This window comes from Ambystoma mexicanum, chromosome 7p, assembly GCF_040938575.1.
Source record: "Ambystoma mexicanum isolate Mex_15411 chromosome 7p, UKY_AmexF1_1, whole genome shotgun sequence".
Classification (NCBI taxonomy): Eukaryota; Metazoa; Chordata; class Amphibia; order Caudata; family Ambystomatidae; genus Ambystoma; species Ambystoma mexicanum.
In genome coordinates this window covers 923,073,485-923,092,300 of record NC_090939.1, presented here as the reverse complement: position 1 = coordinate 923,092,300, position 18,816 = coordinate 923,073,485, and the positions used below count along the sequence as shown (strand labels likewise).

Sequence of the window (18,816 nt, the reverse complement as noted above, 5' to 3'; positions counted from 1 at the left end):
GTACCTTTGAGGAAAGTTCAGGGCCTTTCTCTTCATGAACTAAGATGAGCACACCTCTTCTGGCTGCCTATGCCAAATAGCACTTTTAGCAGCAAGAATTGCTTCAGCAAATCCCCAAATCCCCCATCTTAATATTCTGTTTTTCCACCTCATCAGTCCTTACTCCAGTTCATCTTGCCCCAGTGTGTAAACCCCTTCTGCATTAGAGGCCACATATTGGGATGGTCGTGTGATGAACATTGGAGTTATCCCCATCACTTGGCCTTAGCCTGCATCTATATTTTAACCAGTTTGCCAAGTACACTGTTTCCTCCCTTGCTCTGTGCCTCTTGTTTAGCACCCAGAAGCTGCCACTGGTGGTGTGTCAGCTTTATACAAAAATAAATGAATGCAAAAGAAATCTCTGCATTATGCCATGAACTCTGCTGGTTTGGTAGGATCCATTTAACTGTGCTGTTGAACATTTAATATCCAAAAACGGATATCAGAAACTAATTGTATCCATGTAATTCATTCCGGAAGCTTCCTGCGAGATTGTCGTCCTCTGGATCCTAGATAAAAACCTTAAATCAACATACTGCACATCATCCAGTGAATTCTAGCAAAATACATTTTTTATATACAATTTATTAAACACATTAATAAACATAAAACATCTTCTCACTCTTTTTACAATCTAGCTCTAGCAACATATACAAACAAGGAGTGACTACAGTACATACCAAGGTAAGAAACAAATACATTCTGCAAAACCGTGGACTCTCAAAGTAATTTCACATAGAACACACCGGTCAACGTTCTGCATCCGTCGTCCCACATCATATTGCTTGTGTGTTTAATTGTACATATTCATACATTAGCAGAGTTTTACCAACAATATAATGACCAACAACGTAATTGTAATTATTATTTGCCTGTGAAAAACATCACATAACTTTTAGAAGCTGTGGCATGAAATGTAATCTACACACTGAATATGGTGTTAAAGTTGAACTAACAATTGCAATCTCAAGTAAAAAGTGGGAAAGAGGTCCAAACACAACATCCGGTTCTTGTCAAATAGCTGAATTAAATGCATGTAAAACATGTGAAATGACTGCTTTGTTCCTTAGCTTATAATGCATGCATCGTGATCAAACTATCACAAAGGCGAGATCAATAATACTTGGGCCCTGTTTAGAAAGCAGCCCTTATTACTATGAAATGCATAGAGATTTGTGGATGAAACGAGTGCTGAAATACTATCCGGGTACAATGACACAATCTTTAGCCTAGATAGAGTATGGGACTTAAATATGGATAAAGTCTGAGACTTTATACAATATGTGTTACTATTCTCAAAATGAGAGCTATCAAGGAATTCGATAGCTGTTCAAAGTAGTATTTGGAGTAACTTCTAAGTTGGAAAAAAACGTTATGGTAATACAGCCAATAAATTACTTTTGCTTCCCTGGGCATTACTGGAAATGTTTTAATAGAATAGGATAAACAGTTACTGATATCTTCTGCCAGTACAAGCATGACTGTCCCTCACTTTGTATTAAATTCAGGCTCCTACCTGTGCGTTTTCTGCTATTCTCCCATCACCTTTAATTTTCCTAACATTTATGCCTGCAAGAACAGATAGATGACTAACATTCCATCAGGGATAGGTACTGGGGTTGGCAAAAACGATCAGTCAATGGACTAATGTCTGGTTCTGTACTATTTGCAGTTTGTGGATGGACATCATCATGGTATTAAAATATGCTTCGAGTGAGCAGGACTACACCTTGGGCAAATTCTGCTTCAGCTCCAAAAGAAGGAGTAACATTTGCAGGAGGTAAGACAAGGCATCCATGTGGCTTTTCTGAAGACCTACAAAAATGGAAAATAGATTGTAAAAAATATGGCAAAAAAGGTGCCCTCTTGAAAAAGCAGACAATCAGCTTGTAACTGTGTCATAGAATGCACTTTTGCATGGGACAACACTCCCATGTGTTACAAAAGCCATCCAAATAATCCCAGGTCTTTAGGTACTCATAGGTGCAGCTGAAGGGCATGACCTATATCAAAATTGAAGACAAAGTTTGGGAATGCTTAAGATTACTATGGTAACAAGTTAAAAAGAATCATCTTGAAAGGAAGCCGCGTGTAGGAAACTTGTCGAAGAGAAATATCATGGGTCATCAGCAGAAAAGGGCTGCAGCTCACTGATCCTCCTGCTAGAAGTCATAGCCACTAAGAAGGCAGTATAACAGATAAGTACATTTATACAATTATGTGATGAATGCATAATCATGAAGTCTCATCAAATATTAAAGGTGCACCTTAAATTGATCAGAATGTATGGGTTTTGACAGTCCTTAGCCGCAATCAATACCTAGGTTTGTCAACAGTGGGCACTTAGAGTAGATCTTTGATTAGCATTCCTGAAATCAAATGTCACCGCAGCAATGCAAAAGTAAATTTAAGAAATAAATAGAAAAAAGCCAAAAAATTATTGTTGGTAGTGTTTTGGTTCGGTCAGATATCTTGCTGCTGGGGGTGAAATGCCTCGAGAATAAACTTGTAAATTAAAGACGGCATTGAGTGGCACAAAGTTGGTTTGCACTTTTAAACAATGTGTTTTGCTGTGTATATACAATACGGTGCCTTTGTTTTCAATATAGAGCCTTGCATTAAGTAACCATTACTGAACACTTTAAGATGGCGGTCAGACGCAAAATCCGGGATAACTGAGTACTACGTTTGAACTAAACGTGAAACTGCAATCCCGTGATGGTGTAAAATACGGAAGCTCTTTACTTGTAGATTTAGGACATATGGATTTGGTGAAGTAGCTCTGCATTTCGCAAGTCGCGGATGGAAAAAGTCAACTGCCCAGACCTGTTATTGTGACCACCACAGTAAGATTTTTCCAACTGTGCGCGAAACACCTGGTGAATAAACTTTTACTTTATATGAGACGCTAATTACTATAGCATTTTGATGTTGCTGCAGATGTCTAATATATTCAATTAAAAGTAATGTCCACATGAGTGGGGTGAGGTTTATGTCTGATACTGAATCAATAAGCCAGGTGAGGCTATGAATAATTTGAAGGTTGACTGAACGTTAGCTACCTTGTTGTGGACATATCATGGGACGTTATTTTGACACTGATTACTGGTCGTTTAATTTTTAGGTTTAGCTTCTGACAATCTGGAATGAGAAATACCATAATTGTAAGATGTGAAGGGGTTTAAGCCATTCCAAGTAAGTCTAAATAGTTAAATGATTTAATACATTGTAGACTTATGTTAATAAAATATGAATTAAGATATGAATTTGTTTGATCACATTGTAGGTTGCAACAGGGTTCAAACACAATGACTACAATTTTGGCTCTTTGAAATTACGTATTGCTACCTTCATCGTGACCACCACTTTGAAACAAACTTGTATTGTTGGTTTCTGACGGCATATAGCATAGTGTCCATTTAAGTCCCCTGAAGAAGTTCCTTAAATCAAATAACTGTACAGAGGAACAAAACATGTTGAGCATAGATGGGAACTACAACTTGTGGTTCCAGATTGTGATAATTAAAACTGATCATGAAACCATGTGAATTGTTGAACGACCAGTGTTCTTTCTATTCAGTCAAAAACAAAATATTTTTGGATACTGTACTTGCTATGTATTCTATATTAATTGTTTCCCTTAATAATTTGGATTGGTGAAGGTTTTTTTTGCACTAGTGACTTTAAAGTGTTGTATCGTACTGATTTGTGTATTTCTTTATATGAATTTTAACTTTGCGTCTGCATTTATTAATAGAATAATTTCTGATACTTTCTTCAATAGAGTTGTGTCTTTTATATGTTGCCACCTACAGGTGATGTATGTGAAGGTTTGCAGTATAGTTGAGCTGGAAGTTCTATGGGTAAACGTCACACGTGTCCCTAGAGAGTCTCTCCAGGTTGTTTTGGTGGCAAAGCTTACCAAACTTTGCCTGGAAGATACAGGCATGCACATTATGTGGACATAACGTACAGAACTAATAAAGGTTGACTGTATTCTTTAGTAGCAAATAACCGTACCCAAGTAATTTCCATTTATACCAAATTCTGATCAAATACTTCCTGCCTGAGGGCAAATCCTCCAAGATCGACTGATTGCGATTAGCTTGTTCCATAACATCAAAGCCTGGCCCTTCAGGAACAACAGGGAGATGAGGAGATTGTTGCTTCACTCATCTCTCACCAAACTGGAATGGAAAGGCGGCAGGAACTATTACAGTAAGGGAGTTTTTGAACAGATCCTGAATTTCTGTAGAAATAGGCAAATAATTGAACGTAAAAGGAAGTCATACGGAGCCTTGCCTGTGGCGAGGATCAGCAATACCTTTTCCAAGGAGCCCTCTCCAGACAGCCTATGAAATGGTTGCATCTGGTGGCAAAAACATTGGACTAGAGAACGCCTAAATTGCGGAACAACCCTATCATAACTTCTAATTTGTGTGGGGGCATGAATAAGTCACCTCTTTCTGACGTCAGCTACAATCATCACACCATCGAGTTGGCAGCAACAAGTGATAATCAGACTCTGTATCCATTCCCACAGTACCATGTGTTGCCATCGCAAAGCTGTAAGTTTAGCCTTGCTTCATGTAAAATACACCAGATGTGCTGGCTGCATAGTTCAGAACAACCTTTCCGTGGAAAACTAAAAAACAAGGAGTTTCAACCAGAGGATGTTAGCCTTCCGCTTTAAAAGAATAGGTTTTTTCTTTCTACTTCTGCGATCAGAGCTCATACAACGGAAAGGGAGTTGCTTTGGGCTCACCAAGAATGCTTCATTGAAGCCCGACATGGTGAACTCTGAAAAGCACTTACTGCTCAAGTCCCAATCCCATTAACATAAAGCGAAGAGGAAATTTAAGAGTTTACCCTGATGTACAGTTCCTTAAACACTTGGCAGAGTTACAGCTTCATTGCTTTCATACTTATCCTTAAAGAAAAAACACAAGGTCCTAAAGTGTGAGTACCAACTGCGGTTTGGTGATAATTGTATGTACATTCTCAATGTGCAGCACTTTTGAGAAAGCACGAAATAAATAAATTATGGCAACCATAGTGTCCAACAATGGTAAACATCCTTGTATCAGCCAATCCAAAACATAGGGCCTTGGCCCTAGCAGTCATGGCTCATACCAATCCAAAACATTTAAGGGATTTATAATCTTGAGTACACGGTCAAACTGATTTAGAATGTAGAAGTTCACTTTTGATCTTTGAATCCTGTCTTGATGTCTATGTTGATGATGTGGGTAAAATCACTGGCAGCTAAGTCCCACTGGTATCAACTCTGCACCATCAAGCTGTATTTCGTGCAGCGGTAAAACAATCTGGAAATCACCATTTTAAATTGAAACCCTGCACTGGTGTGAGGAGAATTCCAGAAATGAGAAGGAAAAAGGAATAAAGTGGCAAAGGTTAAAAAAAAATAAAGGTAATTACTGTCACATAACCCCAATGGGGTGGGGGAGGGAGATGGGTGTGTGTCTGCCTTTAACCATGCATCCACCGTCCCTCTTCCTCAAGAATTCAGGCTCGTGAAGTCTTGTCTGCAGATTTAGGTGGCCTTTCAGAGAAATACATTTTTATGTAGGGTTCTTCATGCAGCCGTGGGATTCGGCCATAGCTACACCATTTGAAGACTGGGCAGAGGAAGATATGCTTGTCCAGTTGCAGAGCAAAAAGCTGATCATGCATACTCTGACATTATTTAATGAGCAGAGTCAAGTATTCACACCACACTGTTGCATCAGCAAATATGGTTCTTCCTTATACACCTACAAGGATGTTGGTCCTTAAACAATGTTGGTCAGAAGCCGCCACACTATAGCTAAGTTTTCTTACAGAAATCCCTGATGGGGCTTAAAGCAGCCAGCTACTGTGTTGCAAAATCAAAATGTTACACCAGAGTTTCTAGTACTGAAGTTGGAATAGTTAAGTATACCCGCCTAGTACATTTAGGGGAACAAGGCCATCTTCAGCATTGTTTATTCTTACTTAAGGTTTAAAAACATCTTAAAATTGCCTCAATGCCTGCTTCAATCAGGAAACTATAGTAAACCATTTCCTTTTGAAAGAGGAAAGCAAAGACAATATTGCTGGCTTGTTACTCCTCTCGAAAATCATTTTCTTTTGATCTTTGTTCACTCCAAGTGTGGCAAGTTTTTAAAGCCACTTTAAAAAAGTGGTCTCTTTCAAATCAGTGATCCTTTCTTGCATTTCCAATCACAGCATTGTCCCTTAGGTCTTAAGTGAGGTTATGGTGTTGGAGGGAAAACCGTCATTAGTCATTGCTTTCATTGTGATTTTCCAAGGAAAGAACAGTTTAGTGGGATGGAAGTCTTCCCCGATATACTAAAAGTGTCCAGGATCAGTGTGTGGCCATTTTTATAGAGCACACTTTGATAGGGTGCCTTGTGATCTAAATTAATCTAATTAAGAAGTTTGATAGTTCACAAGCGCAGCAAGTTCGAGACAAGCATGAGTCGCTTTGACTCTATAAGACAGTTTGCCTCCTTTTAAGCTAGTTTAACAAGCACTCTGAAAAAGTCAAGGTATGCGCTCAAAGGAATCCATTGAATTAGGATTTTTGGTTATATGGGGCCATTTGAAATCGAATATGTGGCTTAGGACAAACACTGGCAGGATCCGGCTTAGAATTACAATTTACCCTTGATCACAGGAGGACTTCTCTGGTGGCTTAAATTAGAATCACTGAACGGGTGCGGAAGTTATCCTGCCTTGGGAAATCTCTTGGTCAGGGTCTATTATTGTCAGTAAAGGAGTATTTGTTCAGGCTTGAGCCTGGGGGGGTAGCCGTTGAATAATGGGAGAGAATGGGACTTGCATCAATCAGAAATAGTGGTGCATTGGTCATTTCACATGACCAGCGAGTTGTGGTAACCAACAAAAGCATTGTTTGAATCTGGGATCTCTGCAAATAATTGGGAGGGACTGAAAGAAGAAACCGCTAAAAAGATATGGGATCGTCTTTCTAAACTACTTGGTGGTGCAGGCAAGATCAAGGGTTGTTTGATGAGTTAATTACACTGAGGCAGAACCATGGGCAAGCCAAAAAGATTGACAATGGCTGGTTGTAGTTAAGAGGCCACACTGCATCAATACTGATGACTGAAGATGCTGCGGCTATCGATAAAAAATACTTTATTCTCATCCTTCCTTTTTTTGTGGCCGGCATGTGATGCATATGTAGAACCGAGGCAGAATGCCTGATGAAGGAGAGGTACATAAGGTGCCAATTATTAGAGGGAAAAAAAGTTTTAGTATACTACATCAACCTTATGATTTTTATTGAATCTGTGAAAAGGAAGACACTACTTTGAAGGATACAGCAATGGCCAATTCGACTCTGTGGAAGGGATTTGTCCAAAGCCTGATTAATCTATTTTGGGATTGCATTTACAACTGTTCAATCCAGGAGTGGGTGAGAGAACAGATCATCAAGCCACCATAGGGTTGCCTGCGTTTTTTCTACTTCCAGGACAGTTGGTCTCTAAAGTAACTTCAACATAGTGAACAACCATCAGTTAACCCAGGAATATGGGGTATTCCGTCTTCTAGAAGTACTTTGCCAACTGCGCTAGCACATGTTGCACAGAGTCCATCATGCCAGTTTATGATCTATGTTGAGCATTTAGAATGTTATGCCCCCCCCCCCAATGCACATTTAAGTAAAGGGGATTGCGGATGGACCCAAAGGAAATGATGCCGGTCATGCAGAAGCTCAAAGGATATCAGTGTCCCAGGAAGTCATGAATGCTTTATTTGCCATAGTTGTGGCAAATTATTTGCTGCATACTGTTCATGGTTTGCAGCTGCGATTTGTGACTGCTCCAGATTAGCAAACCTTCTGGACTGCGCGTGGGGCCTACTTGCTCCAAACTTTAAAACCTGAAAGGGTTGGTTGTACGAAGCAGGAGGCTTTTAAAGGAAAAGCTTATTGCAACAGAGGGGACAGTCCTCAATGAACAGGCAAAACAGTTAACACAGGGAGGTGTGCAGAGTATACAGAAAGCATGAGTCGCTTTATTAAGGTACAAGTGTTCAGTGCTGAGAGTGAAATATCTTCATTAAGTTAGCCTTAAGAAGACAGCTATTAAAAAGCAGACAGGTTAGCCTATAATTGAAGGCTAAATGTGTACTCCATACTCAAATATTTGAGCACGGAATACATATTTTTCACCATGCATGCACTCCAGCATCCACAATGCAGACAACTGGTAACACAACTGTATTTAGCACCCTTTCTAGAACATTGTGATCAGTTTAGCTATCCGGAAGCAGGGATTCCAGAGAAATGCTGTTCAATATTTGCCCACATTTGCTTGAAAATTCCTGTTTCTATCAGACTGGTTGACTGGGTGGGTCAAGCAAAACGCTATTTCGATCCCCGTCTCAGCGCTGCCACACCTTTTCCCATAGTGTCGGTTTCCCAATCGGGATGCAGCTACTCACTCTCCTTTCCTGTGTGTGACAGCCTTGCCGATGCCTTCTATTGCGGCGCCCCGCTTTTGCGACTATGTTGCCATGGCTCTGCACTGCTTGGGAGATGCCGCACACAAAGATATTTTCAGGTGGAGGTGGGACGCACAGATATCTCATGGTAGTTAAAAGTCAAAGCAACTGGGGTTCGGGTATGGGTGGGCGTATAGTACCAGGAATTAGGGTCCCAGAGCCCGTAATGCCCTTGCTTCACTCAGGATATTCAGTAGGGCTTTCTGGGCATCCCGCTACTCCAAAGATGCTATGGATTAAACAGGGCTTAACAGCTCAAAGCATTTATTAATTATTATTAGGTATACAATACTGCAACCCTTATCAATGATTATCTGTTTTAACAGGCTTTGCAGTGTGACTTGGATCTGGCAGGACCTGGGACAACTATTCAACATTAAAGTTGTTACGGCATAGTACAGTCTCGTGCACTAAATGAATGTTCGAGCCAAATATTCATAGAAGACCACCCTTGACCCTTCAAGTGACCACAGATCTGGAAGAGAGAATAGGGTTACACAAATTTACCAGTGTAGGCATGGGTGGACAAAACTGCACAGTATATGGCAAATAACACCAACAATATCCCACGCACCAACAATATGACGGGACATTCTACATCATTTCTGACAATACACCTTTAATTCAAGAGTAGATCAAAAATGTAACAAATGGAACGGAGCTGAAGCATCGGAGTGGCGAATTCTAGAGAAGCAAATGTCATAACTAAAACCGGACCTTACGTAAACCTCTTGTTTCCACCCAGTACTAGGGGTCCTGCCATTGTTGAAGCAGTGCAAGTTGTCTATAAAAGGCCCCATTTCGATCCCATTTCAATCATTGCAGAATCTTTGTTTGGCTAATGGATACCTACATTCTTATAGCCCATTTTAAGACAATGCTGAATCAAAATAATCATGACATTTAATACGCAAGTTATTATTTCCTAGGCAAAGCACACCAAATGATACCTCGCACAGAAAAATATTTCTTTTGCAGGCCCGTTAGCTGAAACAAAGGTTCAGGAAGACACTACTTCTCTCAGACTTCGCCTATTGGCTTTGACATTTTCAGAAATGCGTTAATCTTTTGAGTGTCCCCCAGATCCGCAGTGAACCCGTAGGGTGAGACAACAAATAGTTTGCCCACTTGTCCCTAGGACTGGTGCACGACATGCTGCCTCCCACACTCCTGCAAAGTAGAACGTGTATATATATATATATATACACCTCTGTCTCACAAAACAAGATTACTTGTTTAGGACGTATATACTGGTCCAGAGGGCAAAGGGTTAAACCCATTTTAAGAAAAGCTGTGATGCAAACCAATAAATAAGTGATGTTATGATTACATTTATAAGAACCCTGTGTACATGTAAATAAATGCATTGCGTGTGTGTATACTAATATACGACCATGATCAGAAGTCAATTTATTTTTGTATAAAAGCATCTACATGCATTTATTTTTTTTAATTTTATTTGCATTTTTAAAGTGCTCACACAGCCCGGGTGGAATCAAGGCGATGTTACAGGAATATGTCTTAGTCGCGTATTTATATTGCGCTTAATACCCAGGAGGTTTCTAAGCGCGGACCCGGGGATCGAACCTGTGTTGCTTCGTGTCATCTTGTTTCCAAGGGGAGCACGTTACTGCTGAGCTATCCTCCCGGGATCTACTGAAACAGATCTATGTCCTTTTACTATTTAACTGCTCTCATGAACTAAGAGAAAAAATGTCAATGTTCTAGAATCGCAACGCTGTGTTACAAGTTTTGTAATGCGGCAAAAGTTCTAAAAATGCAAATACCGTTTTTAATTTTGATCAGCATTTACCGTTTGGTTGGATGTAAGAATAAAATGTATGTGGCTTTTAAAAAAGAAAAATATGCATTTCATTGCAACAGAATTGTCAGTAAATGTCCATAAAACTGGGCTACAGTGTACACACGGATGTCACATTTATGTTATTCCAGTATGCCCAACAATGGCAACGCTGGAAAAAGATACTAATCCTCGAGAAATTCTGTATTAATATATAAATTATCTAATAAAGACTATTCTATATAAACAAACTTTTGCTGTTTTGTTGGAATACACAGTTAGGCATGATAAAAACAGGCAGATTGCACTGAAAAATAACTTGCCAGTAGCCCATGCTGCTGTAATGCGAGGGGCCAAAAATTTGAGTATACTGCAGATCATTTGTTAAATGGATTTCAAGTGAATGTTTTTGCTATAAGTGGGCAGTTTCCTCAGCAAACTTGCCAACGCAGTTTATTTCACACCTTAAGCCTCATACAAGCCTAGCAAATACTTAAATATGAAATGTTCTAGCAAATCGGTTTGATGGACTAAGCCGGGAATCATGTCTTCTCAGAGACTAAGAAGTGCCATTGGCCCCTTAATCGAGAAAGGATATGGGGCTGCAGATCTCGGTTGGTTCCCGAGGTCATCATCAGGAAAGGACCCGGGGAGCCCTACAGAACACTGTTCTGGATGAGACCGATATCTAGAAAAGTATTTACACATAGTTCCTGGCCATTGAAACACTTGTGTATAGGCGCGTTACAACTGCCAATCATATCAGGTGGTCCACAATAGGGGCTGACATACCAGGCTCCCAGGCCTCAGTATTTTGGGGGCAACCTCTGAACGCAGCCTAAAAAAAAAAAAAGAAAAAGAAACATGTTTTTATAATTAGGCCATTTCTACCTTTAATCTGCATTATACTAACTTCTACTCTCCCCTGCGCTTAGAAACAGGCAACCCCATTAGCCCTTAAAGAGCAATAACATTGTTTAGAGACTCTCATTGCCTTGAAGAAACATTTGCCTGACTTCACATCAGGAAACTCTGGTTGGAGATCAAGCATTACGATGCTGGTCAGAGAAAGTTTGCAAAGATGGAAGAAAGGAATTGTGACAGCGAAAGGTAGTAGACCAAGGTAATGAACATGGCTGGTAGAGCCACTTATGCATTATCATGTATCCTTCTTCCTCATAACAGCCATTACTACAGGAGGACCAACCCAGTTGCGGCAAATAGGCTACCCTTCGGTATATTCTAGGACTACATATGTGACGTATATGTGATTTCTGTCCTTCATGGCTGCTCAATAAATGCAAGCAACTGTTTGCAGAACTAACAACCCAGGGATGGCAAAGTACTTTGACTGTAAGCCCGTGCTTAGAAAACAGAGTGATAAAGTGCTGCAATATATTGAACCCAGCATCCTTTACAGAGTTTTTATACAAGGCTCGCAAAATCTACTAGCCAACTCACATTGCAGAGTAGATTTTATGATGGCAAAGTACTCTACCTTGCTGGCGATTATGCAGATGTTTTTATTTGGAATTTACTGCAAACAGGTTTACTGTGCATGCATGCTTTTGGGTGGCAGCATTGCACCAAATTCGAAGTATGTTTGTGGTGCCATGCACCATTTTACAAACAGTACAAGTAAGTATGTAGTCACATTAGGGTTAGTGCATTTCTCTTAGGTAGAATGTGTTAACAAAGGAACTCGCCCTGCAGGTCTAATGGGATTTTTAAGAATTTGCAAGGACTGCTATAGGAACAGTAGAGCAAAACATACAGTAGGTGAAAAGAAAATCCAGGATTGCATGAACAAGCATAACATTCACGGCACAAAGTAACACAGATGCAAGGTTCATGCAAGCCAGAGCACCCTTCAACGCCCAAGAACACTGCAGTATTTTCTGCGAGATGTCCTCAAACTAAGGACACGTGTAGGTGCACCTGCCAAGATCTAGGAAAGCCAGTGACTGACTTGCACATTGCATGCTAGTTGATGAATCACAGGAAGGAATGCAGAGAGCTATATGTCACTATGTAATGCTGGCAAACAAAAACAATATAAACTCAACTAACCAAAAATGTACACAATATCCATGGCCTCAGATCTCGTGCCTGAAGAGGCAAATGTCACTATGGCAAAACCTGCAGGTGAACGGACCAAACATGCCCAAACACCTAAAGTAGTAAGGACATTCTACAGCACAAGAGAAGCACAATGACCAACGGAAACACAAGCATTAAGTAACATATACAATGTATTGACATGGGGATAATTCACATCAATCTGTCTATTCTGCCACCTGCAGTGGGGGCACACAAACTGGTCAACTTAAAACAGACTTTAATTACCACAGTGTATTGTGAGCCACATCCTGGAAAACAGAAAACTATAATGTGGGAATAACAGCAAGCATCTTCCAACTTCCAGAAAACCAAACCTTGCTCTGAAATGCAAACTACACAGAAACCGTTGCCAGTGAATATCGACTAATGGAAGATAGTCACCTATCAGAACATAAATAGGGACAAATAGATAACAATTTCTGCCACACTGCAGAGTAAGGCACTTGAAACATTTGTCTACATTCCCTAAGGAAACTTTTCCTGAGCAGTAAACATGAGAATCAAAGTCGGAGAGGCATTCCCAAAATTAGTACAATTCATAAAGAGATGTGTCTGGTGACCGATAATCCAATATGAAAATGCAGCTGGACCCAAAACTGAACAAACAATACACAAAATTGTTAATCATGTACCATGTTAATGTACCATGTTAATGTACTTTGACAAAACCGCCCTGACTTGCCATGCCAAGAACTACCTAGTGCAGTAGGTGATTTATATTGCCCGAATATAGCTAGAAAGCAAGAGAGCGCCGTATAATAAACAAAATGGAACATATTGTGGATGCGGAGGAGACGATAGTCTTGTTAGTCTATGGTCCTCATTGGTCCTCATTTGTCAGTGAAGTGTTCCTTGATAGTCAGGATCTTCAGATCTTTACAGAATCGCAGGTGGGAGGGAGCCAATCCTATGTTAGCAGGAAGGTTATTCCAGCGCCTAGGAGCATAGCGGAACGCTTGTTTTCTGGTCTTCTCATTGACTTGTAGGATTCCAATTTGGCATTATCAGGGCTCCTGGTGTTGCACTGACCTCATGAGATGGTGTATTTTAATAAAAACAATGTATCTCAAAAGCATCTTAGTCCCAGGATGCAATCAAAATTAAAGACTTCCAGGAGGACTCGCCCCACCATATTAAAAGATCATTAGATATATTTGAAGAATTAAAGAACTACATTTAGATACAGGCGTTTTCAGGTCTAGGAGAGGTGTTTTCAGGGCAAGGGCGGGGCTAAAAACGTATCTAAACATTTAAAAGCACAAGGTGTGTCCTAAGCTACAAATGTCCTTTCATGAATTTAGGTTTGTGGGATTAAGTGGTACTGTGTTTTGTTTTGATGTAGACTCCCTGCATTTCTCTTATAAATTAAGGCTTTTAAGTGTGTGCCAAACTATAAGAATCTGCTACTGGTTTTGGATCCAGGTTTTCTTTTTTCCCTTTCCAAACTGCCATTCCTCATTTCTGATACATACAAAATGGTGGCGTGAGATAGGGCCTTCATACTGCTCTGCTATGTTATTAAGTACTATCAGTCAGTCACTATGCCCATCTCACAGTGCAGGATTCTCTAGGTTCTGAGGGTAGGGGGTCCTGTAGAAACATTACTTTCAATGAATCAATGAAAGATGGACTGATCTTATATTCATATTTAGAAAGGGGTTGCAAGCCTGCTTTCCTGGCGGGACAAGTCTTTTGAAATTAGTGGTTTGGTGAAGCGGATTGAGGCAGGAGAGGTAAACCAAGAAAATAGGATTTTCAATCCTGAGCACAAATATTTTTAAAAGTCTTTTTTTGCAATATAACATATGCAAGTCAATTAAGGACAAGCACTTAAATAGGAAAATGGTCTTTGCTAGTAAGTTCTGCAAGTTAACTGCTTTGGAGGCATGTATGCATTCTGCAATCACAAGTCTGAATCCATGCAGCACCAACTAAGTCATTCAACATACTGACGTTGATAAATGGAGTACCACTGAATGTGGAATAGCATTTATTATTTCAGTACGTGGAAGCAGACATGAAGCACTGATATTTTGAAAAAAAGGAACCCATTTTCACTCCCATGACTTTCAGTTGTATGCTGTCCAAGCACGGTAAAGGCCTATTTTAAGTAAAATACAGCTGGGAACTTATGAAAAACACTGACACTTTTTGACGGCGGACTAAAGTGAGTTCACAGAAATAGGATATCCTCAGGGCCTGTATGGCACACTAGAGAATATTTCCCCACTATCCCTAACCAACTTCATATTTCCTCTCCTTGAACTATATGTTGAACTGAACTGCAATGGAGAACAAAGAGGAAGATAAGGGGTGAGCGGTTTGACAGCAACTTCAGCTCTTTTCCCCAAGCAAAATATTTGCAAAGGGTTCTGGGATCAGAGAGAGGATTCCCTTTTATGGGGATGGTAGGGAACCAATAGTCAAGGATACACCCGAGCACCAGATCGGAGGCCTACTTCTCTGTGTGCTTTAACAATGCTTTAAAAGTACACAATGTTCACATTTGAGAGAATTCAGGTGCTGCAATAATTAGCGAGTTGCACAGTTCAAAATTGTCTGCTACTATGAAAGGGACTTAAGGGAGAAAGGTGGAACAATAAAAGCAGCCATCGTAAATCACAAGAGCAAATAGGGTTTGTACCTTGATAACTCGATCCACTTTTTTGAATGATAAAAGTACGATTAGAGCTGGAGGTGGAGGATGAAGGCGCAGGATTTGATCACCTCCTGTCGCTGAGTGGCAAATCGAAAACAGCAGTGTTCTCTCTACCTTTCAAAATAAACATGTTGTACCACATTGAATTAAAGCAAGCAATGAATATTTTTATGATCAAGGACCAAATCTCCAATCTAGTTTTCGTTTTAAAAAAAACAGCTGCTTCGCCCGGGAGTTGGGTGTTAATCCTGGTTACATAAAGCTTGCTCTCGAAGTGTCAGGGGTCAGACAGTCTAATTCAACAAGTGAATTGCACAAACACCAAACACGGTGAAAGTGATCGAAAGGATGTTATTTCACATAAAGTGATCTCACTAAATTTACTTCCAAAAAGTGGGTCTCTCCCTGTTCTAAATAGTATTTAGATCGTTTGATTACAAATTGCTGGCTATCTTAAGGCTGGTATTTGTGCGCTTACCAATATAAGATTGATAAAGCTAAGACATAAAATAATTAACGTGTCCTCGAAAAAGGACGATTAAGCTTACTAAAGTGGATACCCATCGACAAGGCAATACACATCGCTTGACCTAAACAAGTCATTTCTGTAAGGCCCTAACGTGCAGTCATGTTATGCAGGCCAATTTGTTTTTTTTTTTTTATAAAGAAACTATATTTAGTGGAGAAATGGCGTATTCTTCATCTGCTGGATGAGAAGAGGCGTGTGCTGCTGGGAGTCAAAGGTGTGCTCACTTATAGCAAAATCATATGTTGGGTCAATGCAGGGTACAATTGTTCAGCTTTCAAGAAAACTGTGAAGCACTGTATTAAATATTTATGCTAACAAAGTATAAGTTTGCTGATGTGGTTTCGGGGTTGGTCCCATTAAAAAGACACATGCTTTTTCTATGCCAACCCAACAGTGGGGCCTAACCACTTCAAATAAAACAAAAGGTTTCTCAGTTGGCACAGTTGTATTGGCCTATATCTGCCTAACAGTAAGACACTGATGGGAGAATATTCTACTTAATTCCAAATGATTGCATTATAGAAAAACACTGAAGCTATAATCTAATTTCTGTCAAAGTGGTGGCCAGCGTTTGGCAGGGTTAGAACGATTAAAAGTGAAAGCATCCAACACTTCTCACGACATACACAAACAATTACAAGAACCTACATTTGTCGGACCTCTATCGTCACATTTCGGTCACAGCTCAAGTTACAGGGTTCACATAACTTTCTACAAAACTATTTAAAATAAATCCGGCTGCAATGTGCATTCAAAGTGACAGCCCTTTTAGGAAAGCGGTGAATAGTGGCAAGTGTCTTTCACTCCAATGCAGTCCAAGTTCCCTTTCGCAGCACATGACCTAGGTGTCATGGCCATCCTTGGTCTCTGCCGCTTGTGGCACATTCTGAGGCACCTGGTACACCGTTTCATTGGTCAGACCGGTTCCCTGCGTCCCTTTGGGCGTATCATACAGTGCTCGCGCGGAGGACGAGCTGTCAGTCCTTGATAAAAGTGTATTGTACGTCCCCACTAAAGGGAGGGCCGGGTTCCCTGCAGCCTTGAAAGTGGATGTGGAAGCCATGCATAAAGGGCCAGCAGAATGCCCAGACATGTCCATAACTATCGGAGTGGCATATTCTGGCCCACTGGTAGGCAGTGGTTCCGCGTACTCATGGTAGATTTCATCCTGCGGTGAATTGTAAGTATCCAAGTCAGCATAGCCCGCTTCCTTCCCATCCTCCGGTTTGAAAGTTGATCTCTGGTGAAGGGTGCCCACAACTCCTCCAACAAGTGGCTGGGCGTACTCTGAGCCAAAAGAAGAAAAAAAACAATGTCAATACATGCACACGTGGGCCCAAGCACTCACCCATAAAACTGCTTCGGAGAAGATTTTTATTTTATAAAATGAGCTGCAATTAGACATTTTGACTTTAACATAGAAGCCTAAGTTTAAAAATAAAAGACATTAAATCCTGGTAATGGTAGTTTTGTAGCGCGATGACTCACAGAATTACATGCGTTTTTCTTATTTTGAGAGCACAATATTTCGGCTTGTTCCTCAATCACAAAACAAAAAACAGAAATGGTGACCATTGTTTGTATTTAGACCATAATGACAGGGTCAGGAACACTAGAAACCCCTTAGCCTCGGTATCAGCATTAGGTTCTTGGATGATTAATTGCAACAGAACAGCTTTCATTTTCTCTGTAATACCCGTTTGGAAAATCTTTCATTTGAAAGTGCATTTTATTTGGGCACTTTTGGTCGTATCAAGCAATTGCACATTTATTTTCTCGAAGCCTTTGCCTCCTAGACAGAATCAGAGGATCTGGTGATATTTTAAAGGTGCGAAGGGGCACATTGTGTTTCAGCATGGTCCTTTCCTAGAATATATATTTCAACAAAAGGAAGGAATGTACAACAAACTATATAAAACAGTGAATTTATCCCCTCAGAAAGCAGAAATACATAACAGCCGCTAAATCAATATGGGCTGCATTATGTATTCTCAATACGCATAGAACAGTGTTGTTAGAAAATATAATTTTTAATATATTAATCTCTAATTCAGCACAGGTAATACAAACATAGTTACAACAACATATACACATAACACAGTCATATACATGTTAAAAACATTCCACCTCGCAATATAGAAACATTTACGCCGACAATTAGATCAGCATAGCACCAAGAAGGCAACTTAATTGATTTCATTTCCCATTAGCGGCTGTTATGTATTTCTGCTTTCTGAGGGGATAAGTTCACTGTTTTATATAGTTTGTTGTACATTCCTTCCTTTTGTTGAAATATATGTTATATATCCTCACTTAGTAGGAGGGATCATCACCAGAGTGTGGGGTTACCCTTGTAGATGAGTATCTCCTTTCCTAGAATCACATGCTTTGCATCGAGTAGCAAGTAGTGTCCTTAAGGAGAGGTCGGGCAGTGCTTTTAGAAATATAAAACCTGCTCAATGAATCATGACCTTTTGGAGCATTCCGGAGTACATAGGAATCAAAGCATTAGAGCCTGTTGTCACCAGTGTGTATAGGTGTGGCATTGCATAGGAACGCTATCAGAAAAGCATTTGGTATCTTCCCTCTTCGATACAGGACTCTTTAGATTGCAGGAAACATGTTTGCTAACTGGCAAGCAAATAAAGTATACAGTCTTTATATTGAAAATTATACACCAAATCACTTATATATCTTAACATATACCCTGAAAACTGTTAGGCAAAGTTTATAGGCAGTACCCTCTTGGAACACTAAGAACAACTATGACTACAGGTATAGGCAACCCAACCTTTGGTATAAGCTTTCACAGTTCTGGTAGCGTGTTGAGCAGCCAGGCTTATCTCAAGAGGGGAAATGTGAGCTGTAGTGGAGTTACAAAGATTCACAGTTACAGGTAATCATACTCTTACGCTCAAGGTTTCTTGCATAAACAATTTATTTATCAGTCAGTTGTAAAGCCTTCTTCAGAAGGGAGCAATTAGAAAAGTAACACACATATACTTCAATACTGTACACTTTGAGTTTCTGAATCAGACAAGGCGCTTTTGGGATGGCCCACAGACGCAACCTACATCCACAGGTGACTTCAGTAACAAGTGTGCTGGGGACATTAATACCTTATTGTTGGCA

At 40.1% G+C, this 18,816-nt stretch overlaps 1 protein-coding gene across 1 annotated transcript in view; it reads right to left on the bottom strand.

Annotated features, from left to right (window-relative positions):
- Window positions 1-607: 607 nt before the first annotated feature.
- DCBLD2 (discoidin, CUB and LCCL domain containing 2) overlaps window positions 608-18,816 on the bottom strand; it is a 621,557-nt gene continuing 603,348 nt past the window's right edge. The window contains exon 15 of the mRNA XM_069637211.1: window positions 608-16,971. Within this exon, the coding sequence (XP_069493312.1) occupies window positions 16,526-16,971 (446 nt within the window). The 3' untranslated portion in view covers window positions 608-16,525. The remainder of the gene's footprint in view (window positions 16,972-18,816) is intronic.